Source organism: Pseudopipra pipra, chromosome 24 (genome assembly GCF_036250125.1).
Source record: "Pseudopipra pipra isolate bDixPip1 chromosome 24, bDixPip1.hap1, whole genome shotgun sequence".
Classification (NCBI taxonomy): Eukaryota; Metazoa; Chordata; class Aves; order Passeriformes; family Pipridae; genus Pseudopipra; species Pseudopipra pipra.
The window spans coordinates 3,580,001-3,603,042 of record NC_087572.1 but is presented as its reverse complement, the minus strand read 5'-3'; the positions used below and the strand labels follow the sequence as shown (position 1 = coordinate 3,603,042).

Here is a 23,042-nt window from a genome sequence, read left to right as displayed (position 1 = left end):
TGGGCCGCGGTGGCAGCTCGGTCGAGCCCCGATTAGGATCAGTGCTGCGCCTTGCGCTGAGTTTCACTCTCGTCCCGCTCGAGCTTGTTGCCACACGCCGGGTTCTGGCACAGCCCGGGCCCCGCTCCCTGCCCAAACCCGGCCTTATCTGCGTGCGGGAGCGTGCGGGAAGGGCAGGGTGGGGCGGGCGCCCGGCGGCTCCGGGCCAAGGCAAAAAGGAGGGGTGTGATTTTTTTAATCAGCCTGACTCGCTGCTTGACTCCTCCCTGCGAACAGCCCGGCCGGCAGCGCCCAGTCATCCCCCCCACACACACACCCTGTTCCTCGCTCAGGTGGATTCTGGGGATGGAGGACACGAGAAAGGCCCGAGGATGCTTTTCCCAACCGCTTGCAGCCCAGGAAAACACTCCCAGCTTTCACACTGCTCCCTCCCCACCCCGGAAAGTGGGATTTGGGGCTGTTCAACCCCTCCTGGCCAAGCCCCTGGGCATATGGTGGGCTTGGGGCATCTGGGGTACCTCTGCCCATCAAGGGGCTCATGTGGCAGGTGAGGGTGTCCAGCTCCTCCAGCCCCCCTATGTCCCCCTCCCAGTGTCACATGCAGCACCTCACCAGCAATTAGAGCTCCTTCCCCAGGTCAGTGATCCTGTGGGAGCAGGTTCCACCCCACTGAGTCGGGAAAAGGTGTCTCCCAGAGGAATGGGCACACAGGAGACCATGGCCCATTTCCCACCCTCTACCCAGTGGACAAGGCAGACCCAGAGAGGCCCTTCAAGAGCTTCCACCAGGCACAACCCCCTCCCATGGAGGGGCTGGAGCCAAACAGACACCACAATGTACCCAGCCCTCTAAAATCCATCTCCTTTCCTTGGAAAACCGTGAGGCAGCAATGCCTGGGTGGGTTGGTCTGAGCTCACACCCTTTAGGGCAGCAAAGCCATACGTGGTTGGGGTCTGCAGCCCCCAGCCCCGGTGAAGGACTCGATGCCAGATGGGGCTTCCAGCCCTTGGGATGGTCCTGCCCTGCCCTGCCTGCATTTGGGCTCTTTAACCCCCTGTTGGCTCTGAGAGGGCTCCATGGGGAGAACCCAGCGGGATCCCCCTTCCCCTGCAGGACACGTGTGGGGTGTGGATGGTTCAGCCTCGGATATGGCATCTGCCAAAGGGGCTGAGCTGCTGCCAAATTTTGGCTGTGCCGGGCTGAGAGGAGGCTGCAGGAACACTCTGCTCTACTGGTTCTGTGGAAAACAGGCGGTGGGTGAAGGGAAGAGCCCCAGATCCTGGTGCAGGGGCTGCGGGTGAGCTCGGGTGCAGCATCACCCCCTGGAGCACCCATGGGTGCCCTGTCTGCCAAAGAGCAGCACCAGAAGGTGCATCCCAAACCACCCCATGATTCTGTGATCACCCCGGGGAGCCGGGCACCCAGTTAACCCCGGCCCTGGGGACGCTGCCCAGGCCAGTGCACGTCTCCAGTCCCCTGAGCCAAGGGCAGGCGTGGGCTGGGTGATGGCAGGAGGCAGAGGATGCTCGTGGCCATTCCCAGCGGCACTGGAAGGATGCCCACAGCCTGTCCAGCCACCCCATCCAGCCCTGCCGCTCCCCCTGGCTAGGGGGACGCTGCCAGCTCCCGAAACATCAGTGGACAACAAATTTTTCCAAGGGGTGCTCACTGTGTCCTTCCCCAGCCCGGCCTGGCCCTTCCCGCTGCACAGGAGGGTGCAAAGCCATGGATGGCTGAGACTTGCCCCGAGGGCACTGTGCCACAGCCCAGTTTGGGGAGCTCCTGGCTCCTGTCCCCGTGGCCACACAGCCGATGGCAGAGGGGTGCCAGCCCTCCGTGGCTCCCCTTGGCTCCCAGCCCAGCGTGGCACCGACGTGCCCAGGCACGAGCCGCCCCCAGCAGCCAAACGCCGGCGTACAGTAAATAGGAGAAACTTTTATTTTTGTTACAAAAGTCAAAGGCATAAATAGATGGTGAGTCCTACAGGGCTGGGGGCAGGCCTGGCTGCTCCACTCAGCTCCCAGCCCGGCCAGAGCCGCAGCCTCCGGAGCAGGGGAGGCCACTCAAGGTGCTGCGGGGCTGGAACCCCTTCCCCTAAAACTAGAGCTGGGCAAAGATGAGACTGGAAAGTGGGAGCTGGCCAGGGGGGTTGCAAGGACAAACTGACCATGTACTAACTCCTGTCTGGAGAGGAGAATCCTCTCACAGACGGAAGGGCTGGTGGGGTTGGGTGTGTGATGCCCATTGGCTTGGCTGTAAACGTTCTGGTGCGAACCTGCTCGTTCCAAAAGCCCACTGGGGTGCCAACCACGACCTTCCAGCATCTACAGCAGGGAGACACCGTCACTGAGGGTCACACTGGTGGTCACGGGGAGCCACCGGCGGCAGGAGACAGCAGGAACTCCAGTTATTGCACTCGGCTGGGACGGCTGTATGGCTTTGAGCTCCGAACCCGCGGGACGGCCGTCCCGGCTCCCGGAGCGGGGTTGGAAAAGCTTTTCCTTGTGCACGGCCGCTTTCCCCTCCCCTCTGTCTCGCGGCGGGAGGGAGGGAGGGAGGCGCGGCCGCGCAGCCCTGGCGAGCGGAGGCACTCGTGGTGGTGGTCATGGCTCTGGGCTCAGCCCCCCGCGGGATGCGCCACGGGAGGCAGAGGGCTGCGGGCTGCCAGGGCTCTTGGTGCTGGATCCGCCCGGCCCGAGGGAGAGGAGAGGGGAGGAAGAGAAAGAGAGGGTTAGTGCCAGAAATACGTGAGCGAGGAGCAGCAGGAGCAGAGTGGAGCACCCGGGCTTGGTGGCAGAATGGGGACAGTGAGATGGAGAAGGAGGAGGAGGAGGCAGGAGGAAGGGACAGTGGTCTCCATCACTGCTCCAAGGCACGAGCAGCAGGAGCTCGTGGGGTGCTGGAGGGAAGGAGAGAGGCAGCTCTGCAGCCCACAGGTGACACAGGTCATCATGACGTGCCCTGGAAGGAACTTACCTGGGCCACAGGCACATCAGAGAGGGAACTGGGTGCTGCAGAAAGGAGAACAGGCAGAGGGCAGGGAGGGGAGGCATTGCCTGGCCCACAGAGTGGGTCAGGGCTGGAATTAGAACTCTGCTCCAGGTTCCACCACTCTGCTCAGGCCACAGCCAGCTCAGAACACTAAATCTCTGCATCCCTTGGGGGCTTTCTCCAGTCCCCAAACTCCACCAAACACAAAGCACTGTGGTGTGTCCTCCAGCCAGCCCCAGGCTGCAGGACCCCTCTGCCAACCCCCATCCACACACCCATCCCACACCCCCCTGCACAGACCAGGCAGCTCCATCCCTTGCCAAGCCCCAGCACGAAGCTGAGGGAAACCAAACCCATCCTTCTCTTCCTGCAAAGCCCTCAGGTGACCCTTCACCCACACAACCCAGGGCTGGCGGGATGGATGGACGGGGCTCAGGGATGTCAGCACAACTGGAGGGTGATGGGCTCCATGCACAGAGCTGGACATGCAGTGGAGATGAGATGGGTGGCTCGAGTGGATGGGAGGGAGAAGAAAGTGGTTTCTTACCAGCCAACCCTCAGAAATCAGGGCTAAGGTCCGAGGAGGGGCAAATCCCGTCAGGCTGTGCAGGAAATGGCAAAGTCCTGGCAGGCATCCTCCTGGGGAAGACACCAGAGGTTATGAACCTCAGCACCTGCCATAGGGCCAGAGGGGCTGGGAGAGACAGGGAGCACAGATCCCGGCGAGGCGGGTGGGGAACGGACACTGAGGTGACAACAGGAAGGGGATGAGACTCTGCCCAGCCTGGAGATGTGGGACAGCAAAATCCCTTCACTCCAGCAAGAGTCACAGCAGCACCAACTGCTGCCCATCCCTCATAGCAGGAGGTTCCAGGAGCTTCCAGGTGAGGCCTGAGACTAAAAGAGTCCAGCTGGCACCTGAGAGATGTCAAACACTGAGACACCTGCCCTCTTCTGTCTTCAAGGAATAAAATAATAACCCAAGCAATTAACTCTTTAAAAATAGAATTTTATTGAGTAACAAAGGAAACTGGTTTAAATAAAAACAGGAAGGATTCTGGCCCCTGGTAAACCCCCCTCACTGCTCCTCTGCCATCCCCCAGGCACAAGCACTCAGTGTACAAAGCACGATGCTGGTGAATTCAGGGGGGCTGGGCTGCCCCCCAAAACGTGCTGACTCTGCCTGAGGTTGAAATAGGTGTGTCTGATCCACGGAAACCTAATGAGCAGCTCAACATTGCAAGCCCCTGCCCTGGTGCCAACGTGCACAACGCTCCCTGCCCCGGGTAGAAAACGTTCTATGTAGAAAAAAACCCTACAAATTGTGCAAAAACATCCAGCAGCTTTTAATAACTTGATTCAAGTATTGCTACAAGGTTTGTGGCTCTCCCTGCACCCCAGGGACACAGAGCTGGCTGCACAGGTGCAGAGTGACAGTCACAGATGAGCCCAGGCAGCTGGAACTGCTCCCCAGGGGCTGGGGACATCCCTTCATGGATGAGCCCAGGCAGCTGGAATCACTCCCAAGCTGCTGGGAACAGCCCTGGGGACACTCTGCTGTCCAGAAACCCAAACCAAGAGCAGATCATGAGGTTATCAGACCCTCTCACTGCTTCCTCTGGAAAACTCCACCCAGAAAGGGCGGAACCCTCAGGAATTCACACTTTTCTGTTGACTCTTGGTCTCCTACAGACAGGACATAATCCTGGCAGGCTACAGTTCCCAAATCTGACAGCTGTAGACTTGCCAACCAGCATGTCACGAGGGGAGTCACAGAGCACAGAGTGTTTCTTCTTCCCTGTTAAAGGAGGGTCCCCCAAACTCATGTTGCTGCAAAACGTGTCTGACCAACCGGCAGGGCCAAAACACAGTGTCCTTCAGCCCCTCCCTCAGCAACCAGCCAGAAAACAGGATCAGCAGCACCAGGACATCCTCACTAACTCCCAGGTCTGCTGGGAGCCAGAGTCCTCCCATCTGAACAGCCCAACTTACCACGGCACAGTAGCCTCTGGACAAGGGAAGCCACTCCGCCAGCGGCCGCGGTGAGACCCCGGCTGTGAAGGGACAGAACAGCCCTTCCACGTCGGCACAGGGGAGCAGGATGTGTTCGTGGATACACCAGGGATACCAGGGAGCTCATACCTCCTCCAGCCCAGAGGGGAAACCATTTGCCACTCCCCACCTCCCACCCCTGGCCCACCTCACGACTCCCGGCAGGAATCACAGCGATCCACCAGAGCAGACGCTGGGGGCTCAGAGGTGTGGGGTGCAGCAGGGACCCCTGCTTTTGGCACGAGTCCCAGAGTCCCACAAGCTGTCAGGCTCTGCCAGCCAAAAAGTCCTGACAGGCCACATCACAGTGAAACAAATAAAAAACAAAAAAAAATAATAAATAAATGTAAAAAAAAAGAAAGGCAACGTATGGCTCGAGTGAGTCTTTGGCAGCTCTGGGTCACAGGGCTGTCCTGCCTGAGGCTGGGGAGGTGGTGAGAGGGGAAGGTACTGGCTGGAGCAAGGTGCAGGCACAGCAGGCACTGGGAACATCACAGCACTGCTAGGGAAGGCCTCCTACCATGCTGGTGTCAGTTTTGGCTCCAAAGGAAGGGATTTCGCTCTTAGGGCTGGACGGGCTCCCGTTATCTGGCTGGATAAATCCTCTTCTGTCTATCAAACTGGAGAACAGAAAGGGAAGAGGAGTTAAGGGAGTGAAGATTCTGAAGCCAGGAGCTCCCAAGCCACAGGGAGGGCTCCTTCTGGGAGCTGCCAAACAAAGCAGGGCAGGATGCTGGAGAACAAACCACACACTTGTCACACAAGCCACCAGCCAGCCCACAGGCACAGAGAGCTTTGGGTCACCACAAACCCAAAAGGGAACTGGCCAAAGGTCTTCACAGCACAAAACCAATGTGAATGAGGAAAGAACTGGAGTAAAACACTATTCTCATCCCCACAACCTCCCAGCTGACAGCTGGGCTCCCTGAATCCACAGATTTACCAGCTCTGAACGGCAGCACCGGCAGTTTGGCACCTGTGAACCCTGCAAAGAGCCTGGGGGGGCACTTCAGAGCAGGGCCTGATGTAACTACAGACCTGACTGTGACTCTGACCCTCCCCTGCTGCTGCTGTTACACAGAGGTAGCACCTCCAAGATGCTCCACCTGAATCCAAATTGGATCCACTGAACAGACTCATCTTGTGGATCCCCACATGCTCCAGGGCGGAGCAAGAGCTCCAAGGCAGGTCCTCAGCTCCTGTGGCAGAGCAGAGCAGGGCCTGACTCTGCCCAACTGCACCATCTTGTGACCAAGCAGTGATTATCCTGTGCTGCAGGTAACTCACACCCAGGTAAGAGCGTTTGGGGGGGTGATCCTGAGCATTCCAGGTGATCTAAGTGTTGGTAAAGCCCAGGATCTCTGCACTGGCTGGTGTAATCAGAGTACAGGAGGAAAAACATGCTAAAAATCATAGAATCATGGAATGGTTTGGGGTGGAAGGGACCTTAAAGGTCATCTCATTCCAATCCCCTGCCATGGGGACAAGAAGTAATGCCAGTACTAGTATTGACCATCTGCTGTCAAGCCCTTTCATGCTGTAACTCTCCCCTTATTCAGCTGCAGGATGTGGTTTATCTTCAAGTTCCATGAAACAATTACAAGTGACCCAAACTCATCAAGCTCCAACAAAGAAGCAACAGTTCATCTCCTACTTGCACACCTCCAGCCTCTCTCTGCAGAGTGGGAAACTGTTTCCTCCACATCATCAAAGCGGACGTTTTTGTGCTGGGAGTTTCCCCTGAACCATAATAAATCCATCATTTCCCAGAGCAGGATGCAATTCCCAATGCTGTGGAGGCCCAAGGCTCTTACCTGGGATGGAATGGTCCACACAGCACCGCACAGCAGTTTGTGAGGATACTTTTATGGCTGTAGGGATTGGCAAACTCCGAGCCCCTCTTATTTGACCAGGACCCTTTGATCTGAAAGGGGAAGGATGGACACAGATCAAGATGGGAAAGATGTGGGAGCAGACAATGACAGGAGAATGGACTGGATACTGGACTCGTTCAGGTCCTTGCTCGAGAGGCTGAAGGTTTCTCTCGCTGCAAACATCCTCCCTCTTTGCTTTAACAAGCAGCAAAGTGCTGCCTCTTCCTATGCCAAGGTTCAGCCTTGCAGCTGGAAAGCTCTGAAGCTGTGCCCTCCTTGTGCTGCGTGGCAACGTGTCACTGCCACCATCTGCCACGCCAGCCTTCTCCTCCTCCTCCTCCCCTCTCCAAGGCTGAAAGCCCATCAGAGCAGGGCTCCAGCCTGTGGTCCCTCCTGGGCCCCTCAGGCTGAACAAACAAGGAGGGGATTCCCAGCTCATGCTGCAACCAACAGCCTCATCTGTCCCCACCCTGAGCAGCTGTCACAGGACTCTGGTTTCGAAACCCCGGCTGCAGCAGGCGTGGGCACACACTGGTGGGCAGATGCTATACCTGGCCTCAGGCCCCAGCTCCAGTGAACCATTTACCAACACATTTACCAGTACATTTCCTCCTCTTGTTTTCACTCTCTCCCCCCCAGCTGCAACATAAGGCTGGCAATGAGGCCAGAGAGGCAACAGGCTGCTGGTGCTCTCTGTACTGGGGTACAACTTCCATGAGCCTCATTTACATGGCCTTGAGCAGTTCTGCCACACCTCAAGTGGAGAGGAAAGGGGAAAAAGCCAAAGAAAAAAAAAAAAGGGGATACAAACCTGCCTGCCTGGAAGTTTCCAGCAAGGATTACAGGTACTTCTGGCCAGAAGGGTGAATTTTGATTCTGAGGATCAGACAGATCCTGCTTTTCCATACAATTTGCCCCACTCAGGGCACTCATTTGGCCCTTGTAGTCTGCATGCACCTCAGATTTGAAGGTAAATCTCATCAGATGTCTGTGCATTATTTGCTAATTAGAGATGAGGAACCGCCAGAGACAAAGGGACTTGCCCAGGCTCTCGGAGGAAACCTGTGGTTATACAGGATGCTGAATTCACATCACCAAGCTGACACCCAAATAAATCTCTGGGGCCAGCCTTCTTTATTTTAATCTCAGAACTCCTAATTTTAAGCAAGGCCACAAACAGACTGGAAAAAACACACACGTGATGGTTCTAACTCAGCTACCTGAAACTGCAGCCTGAATGCCCTGGGCACAGGCTGTTTGCTCTGCAGTGGGTTATCACAGGCCATGCAGGCAGCACATCTTACTGAAACACTGCACTGAGACAGCCAAGGACTCCCTGAAAACCTGCTCAGGGTGGATCAGGGACAGCCTGGCAGAAGGAGGAGCATCCAGGTACTGAGAGAAGGACAAGGTACTTACATCTTCATTTGTTGTCAGGTTGGAGGCGACTAAATAAGTGTGAAAACCTGAGAGGCCCAAAATAGACCAGACTGAGAAAAAACAGATCACCAGCTCCAGCACAGTGAAGCAAAAGTCAAGGAAGTCTCAAAGAACAAAATCATCCTGCAAGGAGAGGCAGAGGGCTGTTTGGGGAGGTTTGGGCAAGCTTCCTGTGCCGGTCTGCAGGGATCCACCAAGGCACAGCCTGCTCCAGCTGCTTCCCTCTCCATCTAAACTTGCAAACTCAGAAACAAGTTTGTCACCCACCCTTACAAAGAGCTCCTGGCCCCTCCCTGTTAATTAGTATTGCTGCACCAGTGCTGGGCACCCCAAGCAGCTGCTGGCAGCACAAGGATATCTGGCGGGTGTCGTCTTCAGAGTGGCCAGGAATCCATCCCTTTGAGAACCTGCAAAGCAAAACGGGACAAGGAATGACATCCCATCAGGCAGCCCTGCCTCTCCAGCCAAAACTCCCCTCCTGAGCAGGCAGACACCTCCCTGAGAGCCGTATGGATCTGTCTGTCTGCCTGAGCAACATCTGCAGTCTGGGACTCAGTAGAAATGTCAGCGCACAGACACAGCTCCAGGAGATTTGGGGCTGATGGGAAAGTCACCTTCCCTGCCAGGTTAGGAGCGGATGCAGCACCAGCTCATCTGCTCTGGACGGGGAGAACTCCATCCCCAGCTCTCAAGCAAGCAAGGTACAGGTGGATATGTGGTTCTCTAAAGTCTGGGCCCTGTTTATTTGAGACCCACACTCAAAATCCTGGTGTAACCCAACCAGGCCCTTCCCACGCTCTGTCCCAACAGGAGCAGTGACCCAGAGCTGCCTGAGGTTGCTGGTGGCCCTGAGCAGAGCACACAGCAGTGGCAGGACCTGTGGTACTCACGCAGGGTGAGGTGGGTGACGACGCAGGCGAAGATGAAGGCGGTCAGGAAGGAGAGGGAGAGGATGAAGGCGTAGAAGAAGCGATAGTTGCGCTTCCCCACACAGTTCCCCACCCAGGGGCAGTGGTGATCGAATCTCTCTGAAACAAAGGGACACGTGAGGGACACAAAGTGAGGACTCCTGCCACCTCAACCCCAAAATGGAGAGAACTCTGCTCAGACTCCAGAAATGAGGAGCTACAAATCGAGCTTCCACCCACCATCCGGAGACTGCAACCTCTCCGCAGCAGCACGCAGGCACAAAGTTTCAGGGGAGCATTGCTGCCTGCTCACATGGTCTTTTTTGTCATCAAGGGTCAAACCTTTCCTCTCACAACCTGTTAAATACAAGCCTTGTGACTGGTAACTATCACTACAACTGAAAGGGAAGAGGGACAGAGCAGGAATTCTTCCAGCTCCCCACAGCACTGGGTGTGTGCACGTGGCAAGGCTGCTCCCTCCTTGTGTGTCAGCTCCCCCCTCCTTCTTAGGGGCAGAAACACTTTTCCAAGTTATAAAGATACATCTCTAAACCCACAGAAACTGCCTGGGAACCTGGGGCAGGTGCAGTGTATCTGGAAACACCCTAATGAAAGGGCTGACAAGACTGTGGTAACCATTTCATGCGGAGCATCACTGCAAACACAACTCACAGCACAGCCTGCTCCCCCAGACACCTCCTCTGCAAACACTGCTGCTTTCCAGCCTCAGCAGGAGGCACAGCCACCCAGGGCTATCCCCAAACACCAGCAGCTATGATGGTGTCTCTGCCAGCCTGGGGACAGCAAGGCCACACACAACAAGGAGCCTGCAGCAAACCTCGTTTGGTGGAGGCCTGAACTGCATTTTTCAGTACCATCCTTCCAGAAGCAGGAAAAACAGAGACACAGAGTCTTGGACTTAAGCCACTGCACTGGTGCTGCTTTCATTTTAAATGGGAAGAAGACAGACCACCCAGTGTCTTGTTTTATAATCCTTTAGAAGAAAAAGCAATCTGTCCAGGAACAAAAGTGACAGGATCAGTGACAGGACTCAAGGGAATGGTATTAAAGTTGTGTCAGGGCAGGTTTAGGTTGGATTTTAGGAAAAGGTTCTTCCCCCAGAGGGTGGTGGGGCACTGCACAGGCTCCCCAGGGCAGTGGGCACAGCCCTGAGGTTCAAGGATTGTTGGGACAACGCTCTCAGGGACAGGGTGGGATTGTTGGGGTGCCGTGGGCAGGGCCAGGAGCTGGACTGGATGATCCCTTTCAGCTCAAGATCTCCTATGATCACAGAACTAAGCCCCTCTTCCCCCTGGGACAGCAGCCCCCCTGCCCCTGCCCCACTCACCGACGCAGTTGTCGCAGACGCTGCAGTGGGAGGTGCGCGGGGGGCGGAACATCTTGCAGGTGTAGCAGTACTTGAGCTTCACCACGTACTTGTTGATCACCACCTCCATGGTGCGGGCGGGAGGGCGGTACGTGGAGGTCCCCATGCTGTCTGCGAGGGCAAGGAGGGACACTCACAGCCTGCACCTTCCCCCCCCCCGAGCTGCTTCCCGGCACGGGGGAGGGACTGGCACGTGCTCCCCTGGTTTTAGGGAAAGCCAAGAGGCAGCCAGGAACTCCACTCAGCTCCTCACAGCGTTATTTATGTCCTCTCTTTGTTCGGTGGCAACGCTGCTGGGGTGCCAAGAGGAAGCAGTAAGTGCCCAGTGCTGTGAGAACTAGAAACAGTGAGTGTAAAGCAGTGCCCAGTAACACCAGCTCATCTCTGCGAGTCCAAGGGGTCACAACATCTGTGAGTGCACGTGTGGTTCCTCCTCTGCTCTCACAGGAATCAGGGTGGCCTCAGCAGGAGCGTCCCAGCACACAACCTGCCACCCCACAGCTGGAGCTGTGGCACCACCAGCCTCAAGGGATTCATTTCCATCACCACAAGTCCCAAGTGCTCCAGGAGATTCCCTGAGATTTGACATGTGTGTGTTCGTAGCATGAGAGGATTCCTCCTCCCTGAGGTGGAAACTGAAGATTTCTAGAAACACAGGTTCTATCTGTGTGTGATGCCACTTCATTGTTCCCTGGGGACTGGCAGCTGGAGACTTGCTCTGCACAGTAAAAGCCAGAAAACCCCTGCATCATGTTTGCAATTTTGGGGATTATTCCTTTTAGTCCCTCCTAAAAGAGCACCTTTCCAGCTCTGAGGGAGTCTTTGAAAACAGTGATGCAACAGTGAGCATGTTAAGAGGATAATAAGTGGATTATATCAACAGTAACAGCTGGCACATCAGGAGGCATCTGCAGCCAGATTACTGCTTTAGGCCCTTATAAATAGAAATGTTGGATCACCACTCTGGGGATATTTTAAACCCATTTTTTAAGTCAGATGTAGAATTACTGCCTTGCAACTGTCTTCAGCGGGACAGATTCAAGCTGTCTCACATCAGCCTTCCTAAAGCATTTATTACAACCAGTCACAACAACAAGGTCCAAAGCTCCTGGATGCAAACACCTTCTTGGCTGTCCCCAAACCAGCGTGACAGAGCAGTTTTCAGAAGAGGACAAACATTAGCCTACACTAAAGAACACCTTGCAGCACAGCAGGCCCAATGGCAAGGCATAATCTTAAAAAGCATTAATTATGCTTCAACTTTGCTGCCTGGGAAGGCGATGGGACTGAACAGGAACAAAAACCACCTCTGATGCTCTGCAGATCCTCTCTGAAGCACTGCCTGCTGCGCTGGAGGAGCTTGTTGCACCTCTTACCAGGACTCATAAGACACTCTCAAGCCTCACAATCTGATACTCTGGTTTCTCTCATCCCCTGGACAACCAGCAAGGAGCCAAGACCCAAAAAGTGGGGCTCGCTGAGCCTGGAATGTGTGTGTGCACAGACACACAGCCATGCACTGAACCAAACACAGAAGAGGGAACAGAGGTCTCACCAATCCGTTTTTCCAGGTCTGCTGCCTCACTTGGGGTGGCTCTGGGCAGGATTCCTGGGTCTCTGAAGCTTGTCTGGAGCAGGCAGCTGATGACAAAGAAGAAGAGGACGGCGGCGATGATGGGGATGGCCAAGGTCAGGTGAGTGGCAAGGAATGGGCAGCTGTTAGAAACATGGATAAAATGGCATTGTTATCAATCACTGTAGAGAACCAGGTGTCAGCTGGGACACACACACCAGGAATTATCACAGGGTAGTGGGCTCAAGCACTGCTGCTCTGCAGAGACCTCTGGGTATGACAGCCTTTTTGGGGTTATCAACCTTTTTGGGGGTGTCCCGTGCAGAGCCAGGAGCTGGAATCAATGATCCTTGTGGGCCCCTTCCAGCTCTGGATATTCTATGAACAGCAAGAGCCAGCCCAGAAAACACTGGAGTGGTGCTGGGTCTTTGGCACCAAGACACACCAAGGCCCCTGCACACAACCTCTTTTGTCTTCTGAAGTCCCAGAATCACGTCTCAAAAACCCCCCAGCTGCCCCAAAGCCTGGTCACCTCTACAACAGCACCACCAAGAACACACAGGCAAACACCCCAAGCCACACAGGGATGAGAATCAGCGTGACCACGATCCCTTTTGGTCCAACACATGACGCTGAGGGGGATTTTGGCTTCAATCCAACACAGCTTTGCCGACTCTGGATGACTCATGTGCCCTTCCTGGTGTGCCAGATGTTTGGACGAGGACACTTCCAGCACTGGGCGCTGTGACAAGCCACCAGGCATCTCTGCAGTCAACAGCCACTCCTGGGCTCACCCTGCTACGACCTGGGGCTGTTTTTCCATAGATGGGGACTGGTGTGATCACACTCCACACCAGGGCAGCTCCGTTACTCTCGGGTGGCAGGTGAGGACACCAGGGGACACACACAGTGCCACAGACCCCTCCTGCAGAGGGATTTGCTGTCACAAGCACTGATCACACCCGGCACAGACGGACAGGCTGCCCCAGCCCTGATGTCTGTGGGCAGTGCTCAGGCTCAGCAATGCTCTGCAGCAGTTTTGAGAGGATTAAGCAACTTTTGTTTCACCTCCCAAGCTCAGCTGTCCAGAACAAAGCAGCCACTAAGCAACAAAGCCCCTTCAGCCCAAGCCCCTTGGTCGACTCTCTGGCAGAGGGACAGAAAGGTCTGTGAAAGGAGACGTGATCTTGTTGTCACCCCTTTCCTGGGAGAATTTCTGGAGCCCACTTTGCCCCATCAGAGAACAAGAAATCACATAAATCAGAGAATCCCAGAATGTTTTGGGTTGGAAGAGACCTTACAAATCATCCAGTTACACCCCCCCGCCATGGGCAGGGACACCTTCCACTATCCCAAGTTGCTCCAAGCTCCATCCAACCTGACCTTGAACACTTCCAGGGATGGGGCAGCCACAGCTTCTCTGGGCAATCTGCTCCAGGTTTTTCCATACAAACACGAAGCGCAGACACAGGCAAGATTGCTGTACATCCAGCAAACAGTAACCAGTGCAACAGAGGCATCCTGCTAAAATAACAACTTGGAAAGCCCCAGGGCATCTTCAAGCCCAAGAGAGTGACTCGGCAAGGAGGGAGGCAGAGCAGATGTCCTCTGCCTGGCCACACAAAGCAGTCACTGTGCTAGAGCTGCCCGTCAGTCCCAGACCCTGTACAGAGAGCTGTCAGGGGCACGGATGACACGGAGAAAGGAGTTTTTCCAGCGGGATGCTGTGACTGCCTCCCGCAGCTGCCTGCCCCTCTCAGCTCATCTGACTTCTCAGAACCTCTAATCCGATCAAATGCCTTCATCTCCCCGCCAGCAGGCTCCAGCAGCTTTACTCCAAGACTTGCGGGGATAACGCCGTGATCCAAAGGCAGGCACTGCCCTCCCGCCCCAGGGAAAAGCATCTCCCTTCCCTCCCGAGGCAGGACGGCAGAATCCCTCTGAGGTGCCAATAACCCACGGTGCTCCTGCCCTCCTGCAGGGCAGTGCAGGACATAACGGGGTGCTCCTGGCTCTCCCCTCCCTCAGGGTGCAGGAGCAGGGAGCTCTCCCTGGAGCAGCTTTCTAAAGGAAAGGGGGCTGGGGATGTGCAGCTGCCTCTTCCCCGGACACGGCTGCACAGCAGGGGCAGAGCTCCAGTGCAGACCCTCGAAGTGGGACCCCCAAGGATTTCACCATTTAACAGAAACACTATTCCGAGATCCCAGCGGTGGGCAAAGCCCACCAGCCTCGGGGGTTCCCTGGCTGCAATTTTGGGCCAGTTCTGTCCTTGGGAGCAGGAAAGACACTGGGTCGGGGTGGGGGCGGCGTATTTAGAGACCGTGGGGGATCCTGGGGGGATGTTAAACCCCTTCCCGGGGCCACACTAAGCAAACAAGGTGCAGGGACACCTCTGGGCCCCCATAAACACACCTGGGGACAGGTGATGGGGGCAGTGACTGCCTGCGAAGGGGGTCTGGGGGCTGTGCAGTGGGGAAAGGGCTTGGAGGGGTCAGTGGGGAGAAGGGGGGGATAACGGGGCTCCCACGGAGGGGGAAAGGCGCCCCCCCAGCCCACCTCCCTCCACCACGAGGATAAGGGTGGGATGCCAACTAACCCCCAACTCCCCCGGACGGAGGGGGCTCAAAGAGGGGGGGTCAAGGGCTGATCGCGGGGAAGGAGCCGAGGGACAGCCCCCGCACGGCCTCGCCGCCCCCAGACTCACTCGAAGGCGAAGAAGAGGCCGCTGGTGACCAGGATGAGGCCGAGGGTGAGGACGAAGACGCCGCTGTGCCGCGCCAGCATGAGGCGGCCGCCGCAGAAGAAGCGGTTGCGGCCCGGGAACACCTCCCACTTCCTGCGGGGCCGCCGCGGCCGCGGGGGGACGGCGGGCGGCGGGGGCGGCGAGGCGGCTGTGCCCGGGCCCGGAGCCGCCGCCGCCGCCCCGGGCGGGATCTGCCGGTACTCGCAGTCCTTCATGGCCCCGCCGCGGCGCCCGGAGCCCCGGCCCGGCCCCGCCGCTCCCGGCCCGGCCCCGCCGGTGCCGCCCCGCGCCCCGGGCCCGCCCCGCCGCACAGCGCACCCTGCCGGCCCGGCCCGCAACGGGACCGCCGAGCCCGGGAGCCCCATCCCAACACCGATCCCGGGAGCCCCGATCCCCATCCAACACCGAGCCCTGATCCCGGGAGCCCTGATCCCCATCCCAACACCGATCCCGGGAGCCCCGATCCCCATCCCAACACCGAGCCCGATCCCGGGAGCCCCGATCCCCATCCCAACACCGAGCCCGGGAGCCCCGATCCCCATCCCAACACCGAGCCCTGATCCCGGGAGCCCTGATCCCGGGAGTCCTGATCCCGGGAGCCCTGATCCCCATCCCAACACCGATTCCGGCACCCCTGATCCCCATCCCAACACCGAGCCCTGATCCCGGGACCGCTGATCCCCATCCCAACCCCGATCCTGGGACCCCTGATCCCCATCCCAACCCCGATCCCGGCACCCCGATCCTCATCCCACCACTGATCCCGGGAGCCCTGATCCCCATCCCAACCCCAGCCTTGATCCCTGCACCCCTGATCCCCATCCCAACTCCGAGCCCAGCCCCAACCTCCGCCCCCGAGACCCCCGACACCGATCCCAACTTTGACCCCGATCCCACTCCCGATCCCAGCCCCAACCCTGGCCATGACCCCGATTCCGATTCCAATCCTGATCCCAACTCCGATCTCGGGATCCCCGATCTCGGGACTCAAGGCCCCAATCCCAATCCCGATCCCAGGACCCTCGATCCTAACCCTGACCCCAATCCCGAAACTCCTGATCCCAACCCCAGGACCTCTGACCCCAATCCCAACCCTGATCCTGGATCCCAAGCCCAACCTCGGTACCTTTGATCCCAACCCTGACCCCGATCCCGAAACCCCTGAGCCCAACTCCAACACCGATCCCCATCTCAACCCCGGAACCCCTGACCCCGATCCCAGCCCTGACTCCTGATCCCAATCCCAATCCCAACCCTGACCTCGATCCCGGGATCCCCGACCCCAATCCCGCCCCCTGCCCAGCAGAGTGGGATGAGCTGCCCCTCCAGTAATTTACACGTGTTTATTAGGGATGTGTGCGTTCCCAAACACACCGGCCCCGGCCCCACCACCCCTCCTGTGCCCCTGCCCTGCCCCCCAGCACCCCCAGCCCAGCCCAGCCCAACCTGGAGCCGTGGAGAAGGAACCAGCTCGGTCTGAGCTGCTCACGGCAGCTGGATCCTCCCTGTCCTCCAGCTGTGCCCACCAACAACATCCCAGGGGGTTCCCAAATCCATCACACCGGTCCCACCATAAATCACTGCCTGCCATAAATCTCCCCCAGGAGATGCAGGAACCGAGGTGCATTCCTGTCCCCGGGAATGGGAATTTTGGCTGTCAGTAACAGGACACTGCACCATCACACCGTGGAGAACATCCCACTTGGGACACAGCAGCTCCGTACACACGTAGTAACGGAGGAGTAACACTTTTGTAACTGCAACAGCATCACAGCTACGTCAGGCTTCCAGAAAAAGTGAGTTTCAATTCTGACTGCTCCCAGTCTGTGCCAGCACATCCTGCTATGTCCACGGGAGGAAGTTGCAGTGCAGGAGCAGTCCCAGCAGCCAGTAGCACAGGAAGAATCCCAGGATGCCCTTGCTGAGGGGGGTAATTAATCGCCAGTTCAGCAGCAGCCTCACAACGGGGTTGTCAGGAGTCCCTTTCCCACAGGAACTGGGAGATTTACCTAGGACAGACCTCCCAGAGGGTGGATTATCAGTCCCTACACTCCAGAGTAAAGGTTCATGTTCCTGAAGCAGGTGAGCGGAGAACCAGTACAGGATGGGAGAGGAGGAGCCAAGGAACCGGGTCAGCACCTGGAGACAACAGGCACAGCAAAAATCACACCAACTGCAGCTCCCTAATTGTGGCCAGCCCTGATCCCGAGGTGTGGAAGGAGCCCCAGTCCCAAGGCATGGAAAGAACCCTGATCCCAAGGTGTGGAAGGAGCCAAGGGCCTGCCTTAGGCTGCTGATAAAGGGGATGGAAATACGGCCCCAATTCACGGCATTAGGATTTATTACATCAGTGACCTCCCAGCACAGCCTGCTTCATCTCTTACAACACTGTGTGAGCAGCTAAGGGGTCCCCAGGTTTTGCTCCCTGTCACTGCCCAGCTCAGGGCAGATTTGAATCTCAGTCTTTGATTATTCTGTTACTGGAACTCCCAAACTTTGGTGCCACCAGCTGTGCTCTGGATCTTTCCGCTGCCATCCATTAAGCTCGGCCCAACACGACAAGGATCCAATATCTTGTCCTCCAAGGACAGCGGTGCTTGGCAAGTATAAGCCTGGCCTTATACCAGGCTGGACCCATTGATCCTTGTCACTGTGTCCCCCCCACACTGAGCACCCAGCAAGCTCTTTGGGAACTCTCCAGAGGAACTAACTGGCTTTGGATTTCCTGGGGAAGTAGCTCCCAAAGAGGAAAGGCAAAGTTTTTGGTTTCCATTCCCCTGTGCTGCCCTGCAGCTGGGACAGCTTTGGGCTGTGCCTGTCACTCCCTCAGACCCCATAAAGGAATATGTGCCATGAGTGTCCTACCTGCACGTGCATGCAGAAGAATCCAAAGGCCAGCAGGGCCGTGGCATGGACCACGTACACAAAGGCAGCAGGGCAGCAAAATCCATCTCTTGGCTTTCCCTCCTCTTCACTCTTACTTCGGTCCAGACCAAGAGTCAGGCAGTGCCGGGGGTTTGTGCTGATGTAGGTCCAGGTAGCCCATGAGACCAGAAGGGTCACAGGCAAAGCCAGCAAGAAATTTGGGATCTGTCTGAGCTCAAAGTATCTTAGAAAGCCCACATTCCAGTAAGTGTCTTGGATGTAGGAATAGACCACAGGGACCCTCTGGGAGCACCAAGGGGGTTTAGCCCCATCCATGGCTGCCGGATGATAGCCCTTGTCCCGAGCCAGCTGCAGCAGTGGCTCGGGAATGGTCTGATCCAGGCCGGTGCCAGGACCACAGAACCTCAGGTAGGCATAGTACTGAAACAAAGCAAAAGGTAGAAAAATCCCAGCACTCATCAGGACCGCTGAAGATGCCAGGCTAAGGACCTGCTTCCACAACAGAGGGAGCTTCCTTAGGGATCCTGATCCCACCTGCAGCTGGAGGGCAAAGCGTTTACCCTGGGAGTAGAGGAAGAAGCCAGCGTTAATCAGCCCGTTGGCACGCGCCCCAGAAGCCAGGGAGAAGAGCAGCCCACTGAGCCAGCTCTGCCCCTTCTCCAGCTGCCACATGGCACCGAAGGCCAGGAAGGCAAACATGCTCTCCGAGTAAGCAGCTGCCATGAACACGTTGGCAGGGCTGAGAGAGAAGAGGAGGGCGGCGAGGAAGGCCACGCGGCGCCGCCGCAGCACCACACGGCCCAGCTCGTACAGGGCAGCGGCTGCCAGGGCGGAGAACAGGGAATTCAGCAGCACAGCTGAGAGCAGGAGGCGGCTCCGCAGCCGCAGCAGCCGCTGCAGGGGCCACAGGGCCCCCCTGGCCACGGCCCACAGGCTCAGGGGGTACAGCGGGAGGAAGGCACAGTTGTGCTCGTACAGGTATCCGTGCTCCGCGATGAAGAGGAAGTGCTCTGCATCCCAGTGGGACAGCCCGCCCAGCAGCCACTCCACCAGCACATCCCACGGGCTGGGCTCCGACAGCCGAGGGGGAGAGAAGGCGTCTGCGGCGTGATCCGGGATCAGCAGGTTAAAGACAGCCTGGAAAAAGAAGAGAGGGTTGAAGCCCAGCAGGGATCCTCCGGTACCGAAAGCAGCGGGCAGGAGAACTCCTGGGGTTCAAACAAAGGGATCAGAGCAGCACCAAAGTCAGGCTGAGGGGCTTCGTTTGTAAGGATGCCTGTGAGGTTGGGAAAAGGGGCAAACACAACCTTTTTTATTTATATCTGAACAGAATAAAGCTCTGGGGGATGTATCCAGCATGAATCCCCACCGAACTGGCCAGGGAAAGCTGCTCAGGCTGCACATGCTCACTCCAGGCACCCCAGGTTTCCCCATCAAGCAGAAGCCCCTCATGGAGCACAAGAGGTACTAAGGAAAGAAGCCTGGGAGCAGCACACTCCAGCTGTCCCAGCTCCACTGGCTGAGGGACAGGAGACTTGCCTGCAGCAGCAGTGTCAGGGCTCGACAGCGCCCGGCGAACCACACGACCTCCCGGAGCTGGGGGTCTTCCCTCCTCACCAGCTCCATTCCACGCCTGGAAGTTGCCTCAGCAGGTCACTGATGTCAGGGGAATTCTCCCTCCGGTTTGGGAAGCCTGGGCTGGTAAACAGAGGGGACAGAGAAAGGGATTTCTGGCTTCAGCCTCATTTATAAATGATGCGCCTTTATTTACTATCAGGCACTTCAAAGGGTGCAAATCTCCGTGAACAGGAAAGTCACTGATGGGGAGATGACGCAGAGACCTCTTTGATATTGTTCCTATTAAAAAAAAATTCCCTGACTTCTTAACCTTGGCTAGGACACAGAGGGAGAGAGGTTATGTCATGTACTCTGAGCCCATTCCTCATCGGACTGGAGTAAATCCCTGGAGCAGACAGGCTCCATAGCTGCCTCAGCAGGAACACCAACAGCTGGAGCCAGGACTCCGCCAAGCCTCCTCACACACATCCAGTTCCAGTGCAATGAATGAGATTTAAACCTCTTTTCCTTGGAATAGAGACAGGATTCATGTGGACTCTGAGCGTAACATCCGTGTAAGCAGTTGCTGTGTGGGGCTCACGGTGCTTCCAGACTCCCTCTCCTCTCTCCTGCTCCATGTTTGCCCCTGGAGAGCCAAGAATGGATGAGCTCAGCATTTACTCCATGGCACCATCTCTGTCAGAGGAAGGTGGTACACAGGTACACAGCTTTCCCCCAACACAGACAGCACCTCCAGGACACGAATTTTGCACCACTCCACCCTCACCACCAGCAGTTTTCCAGTATTTTGGCAAAGCTCCTGAACTTTAGAGTGTGGGCACCTGCCTGGCAAACGTGTGCTGAGGTGGCTGTCATCCACCTCCTCCCTGCAAATCCCACCTGCAGGATTTAAAACTCCTTGTGGAGCCTCCCCCCTCTCCCAGTTTAATTCCTGTATGTCCTGGATGAGGTTGTGGCCCAGCTCGGAGCCCCTGGCCCCATGCCAGGGGAGGAGGGTGGGATCTGCCCTGCAGGTTTTTAAGATAAGACATTTCTTCCGTTGGTTCCCCAGCCACCAACTGCTTTTCAGTTTGAGAAACACACAACCCACAGCTCTCACCAGGTCCTAGTGACACCACATCCTGCACTTCTGTCTGCCCCAGCACTTTGTAACACATAAAGGTCCCCAAATTGATCGCTTCACAATCTAAAATCACCCAGAGGGTTCTCTATTACCGTTTTACTGATGGAGGAAAAACCATGCCAAGGTTTGAAACTGCATGAGAGAGTAGAAAGCGAGTCACCAGCAAGGCAAAAACCAAGATCCAAACACACTCATTGGTAGTTCCAGTCCCCAGCCACAGGGTTATGCTTCTTATTTAGCCACGAATAAAAGTTTTGGAGTTGTTCCTATTCCTCTTGTGCTCCCTAGCACTCACAAAGCAACTAGTGGGAGGCACATTCTCCTGAATCACGAAGCTGTGACGTTATTTTAAGCGAGGGGACACTTCAACCCAGCTGTAAATCCTTTTAAAGCACATTCACAGCTGCAAATCCTATTAAAGCACAGCGGCAAAAATTGTCCCGGCACTTTAAATACTTTTTTTTTTTCAAAAAAGCAGAGAAAAAGCCTCGCCTGGATGTGCCAAGAGAGCTCAAAGCAAACAGCTTTAAAAAGCCTGTTCCTGTCACGACTCAGCACACCTTGTGATGGAGCAAAGCCTACAAAGAGCTGCAGCCCACAAGCACCATTCGGGTAAAGAACTCGGCATCAGGGCTGGAATGGCTCTGCCTGCCCCAAAAATCCTGTGGGAAGGAGCACCTGCACTAACGGAAAGGGAAAAAAAAATAAAAAAAATAAAGGAGCCGGAAAGGCAGAAGTGGGTTAAAAATATTTCAGTAGAAAAAGATGTAAAGTCTTAGTTAAAGATGTTTTTTCTCTCCGGGGTTCTCGCGCTTCCCCTCGCTCTGAAGATCTGAATCGCAGTTTGGAAACAGCGCTAAAAAAAAGGATGTGGGGAAAAAAAAGGGGGACAAAATAGAGGCTGGGCGAATGAGCATGGAAGGGGAAATGAGCACGGAAACGTGAACTCGGCCAGCTCTGTTCAGGCGCAGTGCAGGGCGGGGACCAGCCGGTGGCAGCAGCCGCTCGCCACAAAGGCACTTCCCCGGCTGGGGTATGGAATTCTGCTCCAGCCTGCATCCCACAGCAGTTTGGGCACCTCTTGGTACTTCCCCAACCTGCTGCGATATTCAAGAGATAATCCAGACACGTTTAAAAACCAAAATGCTGAAGAAACACAACGGAATTCTGGAAATGCCCCTTGCCCAGTGCTGTTTCTGTGGGACTGGGAGCTCTGGGCCTTCTCTCCAGTTCCAGCTGCTGGTCCAAAGGCTGCAGCTCCAGAAGAGCTTCCCTTGTTATCTGAATGGAAATGGGAGTGTTTTTACCCCTTTGTGCCTTTTGTAAGAGCTCACGGGGGTGAACTAAACCTGCTCTGGGTCAGAACACAACCCTGCCCGCTCTGCTCTGAGCCCTTGGCTTCACCCTCACCTCCCCTATCCCACAGGGATGTAACAACTGCTCTGCACAGCACGTCCACGGAGGGATTGGCTTCTGCTGGAATGCCGGGGACCACCCTGGACCCTCACTCCATGTCTCAGGTGGCCAAACCCACACGAGCAGGAAAAGGGGGACAGAGTTATCTCCTCTCAAAGATAAGAGGAGTCGGTGATTTGCAGAGTCCCCGGCAGAGGTTTGATGGGGCTGAAGTGCTGAACAGGGACGTTTCCAAGATTAGGGACGGCTACAGCCTCTGTGTTTATGAATGGACGGACACGCGAGGGTTCACAGGCCCACCCTGCCTCAAGCGGACACGCTGCCACCAACCTCGGTGGTGCCAATAACCCCCGTTATTCCCCTTCCTGCCCCGCTACCGGCGCCAGGGACCAGTGGTCCTGGTCCCGATCGCCATCCTGATCCCAATGAGCCCGAGCCCAATCCCAATGCCAGTGGTCCCGGACCATGGGACCTGGTGGTGCTGGTCCCGGTCCCGATGATCCCAATCCCGGTGTTCCCAATCTGAATGCTCCCGATCCCCGTTCCTATGCCCATCCCGGTGATCCCCGTCCCGATGATCCCGATCTCGGTGATGCCCAATCTCGACCCCCGTGACCCCAGTCCCGGTGACCCCAGTGATCCCAGAGGTCCCGGTGATCTCTGTCCTGGTCGCGGCGCTGCCCATCCCAGTCCCGATCCCGATCCCGATCCCGATCCCGGTGGTCCCGGTGTCGCTCAGCGCCCCCGTGCGGGTTCGGAGCAGTGACCGCCCCCCCTCCCCGGCCCCGCCCCCCCGGGTGCCCCCCCCCCCACCTTGAGCGCGCGGCTCCTCCGCGCGCCGGCTGCCTCGCGCCACTTCCGGCCACGCCCCCTTCCGGCATCACGTGGAGCCCGAGCGTGTGTGCGGGGGGAGGGTTGGGCGGCGCCATCTTTGTTGAGGGCGGGAAGCGCCATCTTTGTTGAGGGCGGGCCGGGGGCGGCGGCGCTCGGGGAGCCCCGGGCCGGGATGAGGAACCGGGATGGGGGATCAGGGATGAGGAATCAGGGGTCAGGGCAGGGCTGGCTGGGGCG

The 23,042-nt window shown here is 56.9% G+C and overlaps 2 protein-coding genes across 6 annotated transcripts; both read right to left on the bottom strand.

Annotated features, from left to right (window-relative positions):
- Nucleotides 1-1,915: 1,915 nt before the first annotated feature.
- ZDHHC18 (zinc finger DHHC-type palmitoyltransferase 18) lies at nucleotides 1,916-15,218 on the bottom strand. 3 transcript variants are annotated; one of them, XM_064635473.1, is made up of 11 exons: nucleotides 14,930-15,218; nucleotides 12,208-12,368; nucleotides 10,614-10,763; nucleotides 9,506-9,622; nucleotides 9,248-9,385; nucleotides 8,716-8,764; nucleotides 8,337-8,439; nucleotides 6,858-6,967; nucleotides 5,564-5,663; nucleotides 3,539-3,630; nucleotides 1,916-2,679 (listed from the first exon to the last, which is right to left on the bottom strand). In XM_064635473.1, the coding sequence occupies exons 1-10, from the start codon at nucleotides 15,181-15,183 to the stop codon at nucleotides 3,589-3,591; spliced, it is 1,224 nt and encodes a 407-aa protein (XP_064491543.1). In that variant the 5' UTR covers nucleotides 15,184-15,218; the 3' UTR covers nucleotides 1,916-2,679; nucleotides 3,539-3,588. The 3 variants fall into 3 exon arrangements, with proteins under 3 accessions (XP_064491543.1, XP_064491545.1, XP_064491546.1); XM_064635475.1 differs by lacking the exon at nucleotides 9,506-9,622 and having other exon boundaries at nucleotides 14,930-15,213; XM_064635476.1 differs by lacking the exons at nucleotides 1,916-2,679; nucleotides 3,539-3,630; nucleotides 9,506-9,622 and having other exon boundaries at nucleotides 3,980-5,663; nucleotides 14,930-15,211.
- A 1,079-nt stretch (nucleotides 15,219-16,297) lies between these two features.
- PIGV (phosphatidylinositol glycan anchor biosynthesis class V) lies at nucleotides 16,298-22,843 on the bottom strand. 3 transcript variants are annotated; one of them, XM_064635041.1, is made up of 4 exons: nucleotides 22,785-22,843; nucleotides 19,394-19,547; nucleotides 17,834-18,991; nucleotides 16,298-17,107 (listed from the first exon to the last, which is right to left on the bottom strand). In XM_064635041.1, the coding sequence occupies exons 2-4, from the start codon at nucleotides 19,478-19,480 to the stop codon at nucleotides 16,811-16,813; spliced, it is 1,542 nt and encodes a 513-aa protein (XP_064491111.1). In that variant the 5' UTR covers nucleotides 19,481-19,547; nucleotides 22,785-22,843; the 3' UTR covers nucleotides 16,298-16,810. The 3 variants fall into 3 exon arrangements, with proteins under 3 accessions (XP_064491111.1, XP_064491110.1, XP_064491112.1); XM_064635040.1 differs by lacking the exon at nucleotides 22,785-22,843 and adding an exon at nucleotides 19,932-22,718; XM_064635042.1 differs by lacking the exon at nucleotides 22,785-22,843 and adding an exon at nucleotides 22,579-22,718.
- Between the last annotated feature and the right edge of the window lie 199 nt (nucleotides 22,844-23,042).